Here is a 9,944-nt window from a genome sequence, read left to right on the forward strand (position 1 = left end):
CCCCCCGACTCCGTCCGGGGTCCCGCCAAGCCCCCCCGCCGGTTACATAATGGGGGAGGCGGCGCGGTGGGGGCGGCGAACGGCGGCGTGTGCGCGGCGTGGGGACCCGAGGGCGCGGGTCGCTTCCCCGCCCGGCTCCGCGTGCTCAGTTCCGCCCCCAGCCCCCACACTGCCGGGGTTTCGGGCCCGCTGCCCGGGTTCGGGCCAGCCGTGCGACTCCGCCCACCCACCGCGGGGCGCCACCGCCACCCCCTCCAGGACCCCCTTAGAGACCCCCGGTTTATTCATTGATTGTTGCCCCAGCTCTAACTCCTCCCTGGACTAAATGGTTAACGGAGGATCCCAGCCCCGCGAAGCATAGAGGCGGAGAGCGCTTCTGGAAAACTTTGGTCCCGGGCGCCCGTGAGACGTCCGAAGTTGGGAGGGTCGCGGGATGGCCGGGGGCGGCGTACGAGGGATCTGCCTGGCTCGGAAATCATCCGCCAGAACCTTCCTCACTCCTCAGCCCCACGGAAATATACCTCCATATGCTGGCAACTCACATATGGGGCTGAGGGTGGCAGGGCCCCCGCGGGACTGGGAAGTCCATTCCAGACTGCCTGTGAGTGGGGGCGGGGGGAGCCCGACTTTCTTCTCCACCCCTCCCCCCCCCAGATATGAGCCTCTCCCGCCAGAAAGGCCCCGTCCGCCATGTGGTTGATCTGCCCGCCACTATGAGGGCCCCTCCCCCCTTCTAGCACCTGGCCAGGTGGGAGGGTGGGGCCCAGAGGCCCGGCCTGGCGTCTAGTCTTGTCTCCCCTACCGAGACAGGTGAAGGAAGGAGGGAGGGAGGGACCCAAAGGGTGCTGGAGGAGTTTGGGGGTGTCACGGGGCGCACTGCGGTGCGGGGAGGCCTGGTGTCGGGCGCCTGGAGCGTGAGACTCCTGCCCGGTGAAAGCCAGAGGCAGAGGCCTGGACGGCAGGCGCCTGAGGGCTTTGGGCTGCTCTTGGCGGAGCCGAGTCTCTGGCCCAGACCCTATTGTGAACTTAGGAGGTCGCCCCAGGCTCCCGTGGAGTCTGTTCAGTGTCAGGCCCACTTTGGGGCCACTCTGAGAAAGCCCTGGGGATTCTTCCTCAATCTGTCCCCCCTTCTGAGGAGTGTGCCTGACCCCATATGCCTTGACCTCCCGGGTCCCTGAAACTTCTGGACGCCTGGCCCCTGGGATGAGAGGACAGTACAGAGGAGCAGGGCCTCCGGCTTCCAGGGCCTCCTCCTCGGGGTCTGGGGGAGGCCACGTGAGGCGGCAGCCACGGCAGCTTTGTGCACACATGTGCGTGGAGCGGGACACTGAACACTCATGTACTTTACCCTCCACCTTTGATCCAACTGGCATCTTGGCCCGGATGCCAAGGCCCTGGTGGGCAGGCCAAGAACCGAACCCAGGTCTTCACCGCTCCTGCCTCCTGGGGTGGGACAAAGTCCAGAAGCTGGGCTAAGGTGTATGTGTGTGTGGGGGGGGGGCGGTCAGCTGGCCGTGGGCTGCAGGGAACCCTGTAGGCATCATGGAAGGCGGGGCACAGACACAGATGGGCCTACCTGGGCCCTGTGAGAAGCCCTCGAGGTTTTGGTGGCCTTTGGAGTGAGGGCAGTGCCTGGGACTGGGGAGGCCATCCATTTTGTCTCTTCCCACTGTCCTCCAGGGCAGGGGGTGGGACAGGAGGCTGAGTCTCTTCCGATGTGGAGGCCTGGACCCTTTAGATAAAGTTAGGGCTGGGGAGAGCCACGGAGGGGATCCCAGGGCTGGGGCCCCGCCATGTGTGCTCTGTCACAGCTGGGGGAGCTGTACGCCCAAGGCGCTTATCTCCGACACGCATCCCCCTTGACCACCAAAAGGACAGGCAGATCGGAGCCTCCTCACCAGCCCGTGGATGGGTCTTAGTTTCTGGAGTAGCAGCCCGGCCCCTCCTGAGGTGGAGGAGGAGACGGGGCCTCCCGCAGCTGACTCGGGGTGAGATGCTGCGGGGAGCCCAGCTAGAGGGGCCACGTGGTGGGCCGACCTGCCTGGCAGGGTGGCTCCTCTGCTACTAACCTTCCCCTTTCCTCCTGCCTGACTTCCTGGGGGGTCTCCAGGCACTTAACAATTAACCTCCAAGACTCAGGGATTTTTCTTGGTTCCTTCCTCTCTCCCTTCCTGCTTCATGGGCCCAGAAAGTCTGGTCCCAGAAAACCTGAGCGGCCAGAGGGCCTCACCCATCTGTCCTCCCTCTGCCCCTCCCCCACTCCCAGGCACCACCTTGCCTTTGCCTGCTGGGTTTGCCACACTTTCCCGGCCCCAACCGTCTCCTGCCCCAGATTTTCCGGATCCTGGGTCAGGTGGGGCCTGGGCCCTGGGTGTGGTGGTCAGAACCCTGGCTGGCGGGCCATGTGGGCTTGGCCTTCCCTGCTGCCTTCCTCTGAGCTGGGCAGGCCACCCCAGGCCTGGATTTGGTCTGAGGCTGGGACAGAGGTGTTTGGTCCTATCCCCCCCCATCCCTTCCCTGGGACCTTCAGAACCCTCTGCGTGTCCACGGGCCCTGGGAGGACAGGAATTCGTGCTCGGGCCCTTCTGACGGAGCTGGGCAGTTGCAGAGGGAGTGGGTGGGCCGGGCCCGGAGGGGAAGTAACCTGCCGGGGGGTCCTGGGATGGCTGACAAGTAGCGGAGCCCCCTCTGCCCTTGGGCCAGTGAGGGGCTGCAGTGGGGTCCTTGGTGCTCATCTGGCCCCACCCTGACCCACTTAGCCTTGACTCACTTGTTCTGAGTCAGCCTGGATGTGAAGGCACCGCCTGGGAGACATGTCTGTTTTGGGGTGCAGGCCTCCCCAGGACCTGCTGTCATCTGCTGGGTCTAGGAGGGACAGCCCTTCGCTTCCAGATGCAGGAAAGACGTTTCCTTTGTACCCGAAGGATGGAGGGTCAGCTGCAGAGGGGCTCCTCTCCCCTTTCGGGATGAGGTGCTGGGAGTCCCTTAAGTGGGAAGAGCACACCTCTCACGGCCCCTCCCCCACAGGTGCCTGCACTTTGGGGTACATGCCAGTGCGCCCCGGCCTCCCGCTCTCTGGGCCCCCCCTTTATCTGGCAGGAGGCCGGCAGGGCGGGTCTCTCGGGCGTGTTGTGTTCTGTCTATTTTTAATTCCCATCCATTCTTCTGTTTCTCCCCCACCCCTGAGGCTGGGCAGCTGGTGGCCTCCTGGGTCCTCTGTCACACTGGTCAGCTACCTCCCTGAGGAAAAGGCCGGTGGGCGCCAGCTGCTTTGCTGTGGCTCCTGGAGAGACCCTCGCTCACCCCGCTCCTCTCCTGAGCCTCAGTTTCCCCCTCATCGCACGTTCCCTGCCCCGGCTTCAGGTGTGGGCACTGGAAATGCGGGGTCCAGTGTGCCCACTGTGCTTAGACCCCGCTCTGCCCGCGCCTCGTGCAGAGAGACCCACCCGGAGGCCCAGGGCAGGCTTCCCCGAGACCTCTGAGCCCTGGAGGCTTTCATCTTGTTTCTTACGTCCCCCACTCCTAAGAAGAGGGTGGGGGGTTAGCTGGCAACTGGACCCAGGTGTTCTGGCCCGGGACTGACTGCCCCTCAGCCCCCACTTCAGGTCGGGCTTCTCAGAAGGGCCCAGGCCCTCCAGCTCCAGCCGTGCTTTCTCTCACAGCCAGGGACTCAGGTGCCAGACTCCAGGCTTGGGGGTGGGGTGTGTGTCAGTGTCCCCTCCTCCTCAATCCGGAGAGAGGGCCTGGGGGAGGAGTGGTCACATTCCTGTTTGCTGAGTGGCCCTGGGGGCGGGGTTGGGTTGTCATGGCAATGGAGATCCAGTTTGGGGGGGACAGTGTGCCTTCCCACCCCCAGCACTCAGCCCCATGTCTCCTGGTCCTGGGGAGGGCCCAGTTGGTACCGGCCTTCTTGGGGGGAGGGGCTGGACCTCTATCCCCAGAGGCCACAGGGCAAGGGGGGGAGGTGCCCAGGAGCCTGAAGACTCCAGGTCTGGAGCCAGATGCCCCTCAGATTGGTGCCCAGTGCCGCACCCCGTCTCCTGGGTGTATCTCAGCGCACGTCCGCCCTCCCAGCTTCCACGCTCCCCGGGCCCCCAGTCAGGCACTCTGTCTCTGTCTTGGTGCGTTAATTACTGCCTTGGCCTGTCCCTATCTGCTCCTGGGGCCTCAGTCAACATGGCCACCTGGCCTCTGTCCGGCGGGAAGCCAGGCTGCTGGGTCTGCTGCAAGTGCTGCTGGGAGTTGTAGTCTCCCCTCGGCCGGTCCTGGGCCTCCAGGGCCTGACCTGAGAGGGTGGCTGGGTGGCTGCCTCGCCTTTTCCCTGAGCTCAGACCTCTGCACCTTCAACACCAGGGCACTCAGCCCCCAGACCGTGGAGCAGGGACCAAGTCCCAGATCTAGCTGGAGGCCTGGCCCTCACCGACTTGCTCTGTCATTCTGGGCAAATCGCTTCTCTTTTCTGGGCCTCAGTTTCTCATCTGTAAAGTGAGAGACTTTGACTACCGCAGGTGGCTTTCAGAGTGTTCCCCAGACGTCTCGAGGGGGCTGCTCCTCGGGGAATGGGAGGCCTTGCCCTCCCACTCAACCAGAGCCGTCTGCTTTTAGCTATTTCAGAGGTTTGCTCAGCGGTCTTTAGTGTGCACCTGCTGTGTGTCAGACACTGTGCTGGGGATGAAAACAGAGCTGCCCTCTGATTTCAGGGCGGGCAGAGTCCACACATACACCAGTCAGGTGGGGACGGGACAGCCAGGCAGTCGAGAGTTGTGACGAGCGCTGAGGAGGGGAGGTGCCGAGAGAGTCTCATCTAGGAAGCTGACCGGGTCGGGAGAGGCAAGGGACCTTCTGGAGGAAGTGGCCGCAGGGCAGAGGGTGGAGTGAGTGAGTTTGGGAGGCCGCAGGGTCAGTCCGACGAGCAGCGAGCAGAAGGGCCACCCATGGGAGGACGAGCCGTTACCCTCATTCAGTGCACAGCGACTCCCCACTTCACAGGAAGGAAACTGAGGCACAGAGAGGTTCTGTGGTTGCCCACGATCATAGAAATATCGGCAGCAGCGTTGGGGTTCAGACCCTGACACATGGGGAAGGTGAACGGGTGGGCCCTGGAAATGCCACACTTGGACAGGCCCCTCTGGCCGCGGTGGGGCCGGGGAGATGGCAAAGGCGGGGAGCTCACAGGCCGGATCTGGCACGCGGAGGGCAGAACGGATGCCGTTTGCTTTGCAAAGGGGGGGCTCCAGGGTCCCCACGGGGCGCTAGTGTCTCAGTTCGTGTGAGCGAAGTTCCACTGGTAAGCAGGATTCCAAAACCACTTTGGTGACTCTCTCCGTCTGACTACACAAATGTGCCCCAGAGGTCAGCGCCCCGGCCCCACATCTGCGACCTCGGGACGCCAGCTCACTCTGGCTCGCCTCCCTGTCTTGTTCGCAGATTGACGAGATGCCTGAGGCTGCGGTGAAATCGACAGCCAACAAATACCAAGTCTTTTTCTTCGGGACCCATGAGACGTGAGTGGGGGCAGAGGTGGGGTGGCCCCGGGCGGAGCACTTCGGGGGACCGGGGCTACGGGCCGTGCAGCTGGGGGGCAGTGAGGGGCCCGGGAGCACAGCCTCGCCTCTCTCCCCAGGGCATTCCTGGGCCCCAAAGACCTCTTCCCTTACGAGGAGTCCAAGGAGAAGTTCGGGAAGCCCAACAAGAGGAAAGGGTTCAGCGAGGGGCTGTGGGAGATCGAGAACAACCCTACCGTCAAGGCTTCGGGCTACCAGGTGAGCCGCCAGCCGCCTCGAAGCCCCCCGAGAGCAGGTGTGGCCAGAGGCCCGGGCACCCGGGCCGTGCAGGGTCGCGATGTCTGCGGGACCGGTCTCAAACGCCGGGGCTGTCAGAGTAGTCCTCCGGGGCGGGGGCGGGGGCGGGGGCGGCCGCCGGCGTGTGTGGTCCGGTGAGGCCTGGGGAGCCAGAGCAGGACGGAGGCGGTAAGTGGGGACAGGCCTGTGTGTCGGCCCAGCGTGAGTGTAGGGCACGGCCTTAGCTCTTCACCGAAGGCTTCCAGGAGGAGGTGCTCGTGAGCCGGGCAGGACGAGGCGGGAGGGCGGGGGGCGGGGGGCGGCGGGGAGAGGGGCCCAGCTCCCCTGGGGAGAAGTTGACCCCAGGTTTTGCCTCCTGCTCCAGCCCTCCCCCCTCCTGCACAGAGCCCTGCCTGCCCGGCCGGTGGGTTTACCCCGGGGCTAATCCGACAGAGGTGGGTCTCAAATCACTTGTGAGACTGGGCACCTGGGCGGGGGCGGGGGCAGGCGGGAGAAGGAAGGAGTGAGTGGCCGAGGGGGGGGGGCTGGGGGGGGCCCGGCCCGGCCGCTGCGGGTGCCACTCAGCCTCTGCTGTCTCCGCCACAGTCCTCCCAGAAAAAGAGCTGCGTGGAGGAGCCCGAGCCGGAGCCCGAGGCCGCAGAGGGCGACGGTGACAAGAAGGGGCTCGCTGCCGAGGGCAGCAGCGACGAGGAGGGGAAGCTGGTCATCGACGAGCCCACCAAGGAGAAGAACGAGAAGGGGGCCCTGAAGAGGAGAGCAGGCGACCTGCTGGAGGTAGCCGCCCCGCCCGGGGAGTCCCTCGCTGAGCACGTGGCACACGGGACATGCCAGCCAGCAGCGGGCTGGGGAGGGACTGTGGGGAGGCACGGGCAGGTGGCCGGCGTCCGCCCTCCCCAGCCTCAGCCCACCTCGTCTCGCCCATCCTCCCCAGGACTCCCCGAAACGCCCCAAAGAGTCAGAAGACCCGGAAGAGGAGGAGAAGGAGGTGGCCGTGGTGGAGGGTGAGCGGCCCCTCCCCGCGGAGGGGGAGAAGAACAGCACCCCCTCCGAGTCCAGCTCCGGCCGGGCGCCGCCTCCCGAGGAGGCAGAGGGGGAAGAGGACGAAGAGGCTGCGAAGGAGGATGCTGAGGCCCCCGGTGTCAGAGACCACGAGAGGTGAGCGGGCGCCCGGAGAGGAGGGCCGCGCTGGCGGGGACGAGGGCAGGCTGAGGCCCCACCGTTAACCTTCTCCCCCCACCCTCCCCGCAGCCTGTAGCCACCAATGTTTCAAGAGGAGCCCCCGCCCCGATCCTGCTGCTGTCTGGGTGCTACTGGGGGAACTGGCCACGGCCTGCAAACTGGGAACCCCTTCCCCACCCCGAGCTGCTCTCCTCCACTCACTCCTCCCAAGCCCAGCCCCTGGAGATTGACCTGGATGGGGCAGGCCGCCCGGCCCTCCCCTCCGTGTCCCCACGCCCCTGTGATTTGAGTCAGGGCTGAGTCTTCGCCGTGGGATGAGGCCATCACGTCCCTCCCCACCTGGGTTTTTCTCGGGGCCCGGAGCAGCCGCTCCCGCTGCTGACACCTCTCTGCCCCTTCCCCAGGCTTTCTGGACCTCGGGTGGGGTTGGTTGGGATCGGGGCCAGGAGGAAGGGGTGGAGAATCAGCAGCAGCAGCAGGGTGGGCTCCGGGGCCCGCGAATTCAGGTGGGGGGTGGGAGGGCGGGATCTTCTTGAGATCCTGTCCCTTCCTCCGGGACCCGTTATCCCTGCTGCCTGGATTCAGGGAAAATGGGACAGCTTGTGGGGGAGGGACTCCTTTTCATAAATCCTTGTGATTGACAGCACTCATTCTTCCTTTTGCTAACTCCAGGACTTCTGGGAGTTGTAGTTACTCATCAGAAGATTTGGGGGCTTCCCAGATGCTTGGGCCAAGGAGCTGAGATCTGAAGGGGGGGCCCCACCCAGCCTGGGCGGGGTGTCGAGGAGGAGCTATCCCCCTTTAGGTCTCTGGCCAGAGACAGATGCCCTGGGGAGACCCCTAGCTGCCCCCTTCCCTCTCCCCACAGTGCTCAAGGCCAGCCTACAGTCACCTATGTCACCCAGACATAAAGGAGAAGACACATTTTTTAGGAAATGTTTTTAATAAAAGAAAATTTAAAAAAAATTTAAAGACCCCCTATCCCTTTGTGTGCCCCCCACTCTGCTCCCTTCTTCCCCACTATTGCCCCAATTTCTGAGGTGCACTGGGAGGCTCCCCATCTGTTTGGGGCTTGATGACTTTTCCTTTTCTAGCTGGGGCTTTGGTGTTCCTTCCGGTGTCATTTTTCATCCAACTGGTCCCCTCATTGTAGTCACCAGATCCAATTTGTAAGCCACTGAGAAGACAGGGAAATGGGTGGCCTCTCCCACCTCTTTCTAGTGGTCTCTATGCCTCTTCATCTCTTGTCTTTCACCCTTGCCCCTTTCCCTTGGGCTCTGATGAAAAATTGCTGACTGTAGCTTTGGAAGTTTAGCTCTGAGAACCGTAGACTATTTCAGTTCTAGGAAAATAAACCCGTTGATTACTACATTGGATTCTGACTGATTCTTTGGGAGCCGCGTTGGTTAACTGAAGTGGGGACGGAAGGCAAGTGATTGCCACAACGCCTTGTCAGACTGCGGCGGCGGGCGTCGTCCTGTCCTCCCGTCCTCCCTTCCCAGACTGAGAAAGCCAAAATTCTTGAGGGAAGTCACAAGCCACTCCGTTGATTCTGCTTGTGTCCAGCTGCCGGTTCACACAGGTTGCCCCATTAAGCACGTGGGAAGGTAAAGAAGGCTTGCACAAGAAGCAGGGTGTGAGGGAGGACCAACATCAGCCACAGCCCACGGTGGGCATGGAAGTGGGGGTACTTGGGTCGGCAGTGTAAACAACTTTGACCCGCGCCCCCGAAGGTTAGAGCCAGGGATGCCTGGCCCCCTCGGCTGGCGTTCAGGGCGAGGAGGTTGACATGGTGGGACCTTCCCAGGACTCCCCAGAGCCAAGGGGAAAGGCTGCGTCTGATCACCTCTGAGGCTCCTTCCAGACTTGACATTTTGTGATTGGGTCGTTGCCGGGCCCACGTTCCGTCCCTTCCTCCAGGAAGCCTGACAGGTTTAATCTGCCGGACCGCTGCGACAGAGGGCGCGCCGGCTGTGGCCCTGCCTGCAAAGGTGGGCCCTCTGCTGTGACCAGGAAGCCACGATCACCAGAAAATGGAGCCGTTGTCGCCGGAAACTCCAACTCCCAGCAGCCCGCAGAGGCGCAGGAGCGGGCCGACGCCCGGCGTGCTTCGCGCGGTCCCACGCGTCTTGGCTTCCGCGGGCCCCAACTTCCGGTTCCCAGCGCGCCTCGCGGCGCGGACTACGACTCCCAGCATGCAGAGGGGCCAGGCGGGGGTGTGCTTCCGGCCCGCGGTGAGACTGCGTTTCCTGGAGAGTCGAGGCCCGGCGCTGGCGGCGCTCGGGGCACACGTGCAGGAGGTGACAGGCGGAAGCTCCGCGGCGCGGCGGGAAGAGGAGGTGAGGGCCGCGCGGCCCGCAGGCGTCGGCGGCTTTGGGCTCGTCGGGGAGGCTGGTGCGGGAAGGGCCTGCCTTTGCCCCGGCGGTGGCCCAGTGGCCTCGCCCGGGGTTGGCCTGCACCGGAAGCTTGGAGCGGGCGGGTGCTGCAGACCGCCAGAGCCTGGACACCGCGCGCACCTGGGAAGGGCTGGCGGGGAAGCCTTGGCAGCGCGGGCCTGAGGGCAGACGTTCCACGCACTACTTCGCACGCTCCTCCAGAGCATGCGCGAAAGCCCCGCTGAGGCGAGCACTCCAGCCTCTCCGGGATATGGAGGGAAAGAAGGAAGAGATCTATCCAGGGGGCTGGCTTCGGAGATCTTCCCCGCTGCCGCCAAGAGCTTCAGATTCATGATTGGCGGAAGTTAAGGGACTTCTTGCAGCAGTCACACCCAAGTCGTGGGTCTTAACACCGGCTCTGCTCCTGTCAAACTGTATGAACGAGGACAAGTCGCTTCAGTTTGCATGGCCTCGGTTTCCTTGTCTCCTGTTCGCCTTCCTTACGGGGAAGATCAAATGCCAGTAATAGTGATGTTCCCAGTATTACGTTTGTCTGTCTCACTAGTGCTAGCTAGCCACTTGTTGACTC

General features: G+C 63.8%; 2 protein-coding genes across 5 annotated transcripts in view; both read left to right on the forward strand.

Moving 5' to 3' along the window:
- Positions 1–1,963: 1,963 nt before the first annotated feature.
- Positions 1,964–8,349, forward strand: HDGF (heparin binding growth factor). Of its 2 annotated transcripts, none has more exons than XM_023534276.1 (6): positions 1,964–1,988; positions 5,428–5,504; positions 5,624–5,762; positions 6,387–6,575; positions 6,733–6,956; positions 7,050–8,349. In XM_023534276.1, the coding sequence occupies exons 2-6, from the start codon at positions 5,437–5,439 to the stop codon at positions 7,054–7,056; spliced, it is 627 nt and encodes a 208-aa protein (XP_023390044.1). In that variant the 5' UTR covers positions 1,964–1,988; positions 5,428–5,436; the 3' UTR covers positions 7,057–8,349. The 2 variants fall into 2 exon arrangements, with proteins under 2 accessions (XP_023390044.1, XP_023390043.1); XM_023534275.1 differs by lacking the exon at positions 1,964–1,988 and adding an exon at positions 6,166–6,235 and having other exon boundaries at positions 5,422–5,504.
- A 687-nt stretch (positions 8,350–9,036) lies between these two features.
- Positions 9,037–9,944, forward strand: part of MRPL24 (mitochondrial ribosomal protein L24) — a 3,943-nt gene continuing 3,035 nt past the window's right edge. The window contains exons 1-2 of one of the 3 annotated variants that reach the window (XM_023534274.1): positions 9,037–9,319; positions 9,580–9,877. In XM_023534274.1, coding sequence (XP_023390042.1) covers positions 9,792–9,877 — 86 coding nt within the window. In that variant the 5' untranslated portion in view covers positions 9,037–9,319; positions 9,580–9,791. The remainder of the gene's footprint in view (positions 9,320–9,579; positions 9,878–9,944) is intronic. The other 2 variants (XM_011366370.2, XM_011366369.2) reach the window with 2 other exon arrangements.

The sequence above is a fragment of the Pteropus vampyrus genome, unplaced genomic scaffold (assembly GCF_000151845.1).
Source record: "Pteropus vampyrus isolate Shadow unplaced genomic scaffold, Pvam_2.0 Scaffold124, whole genome shotgun sequence".
Taxonomy (NCBI): domain Eukaryota; kingdom Metazoa; phylum Chordata; class Mammalia; order Chiroptera; family Pteropodidae; genus Pteropus; species Pteropus vampyrus.

Coding starts and splice junctions, on each gene's coding strand:
- HDGF (XM_023534275.1), top strand. Junction 6,236..6,386: donor CCGGGGCTAATCCGACAGAG/GTGGGTCTCAAA, acceptor TCTCCGCCACAG/TCCTCCCAGAAAAAGAGCTG. Junction 6,576..6,732: donor GAGCAGGCGACCTGCTGGAG/GTAGCCGCCCCG, acceptor CATCCTCCCCAG/GACTCCCCGAAACGCCCCAA.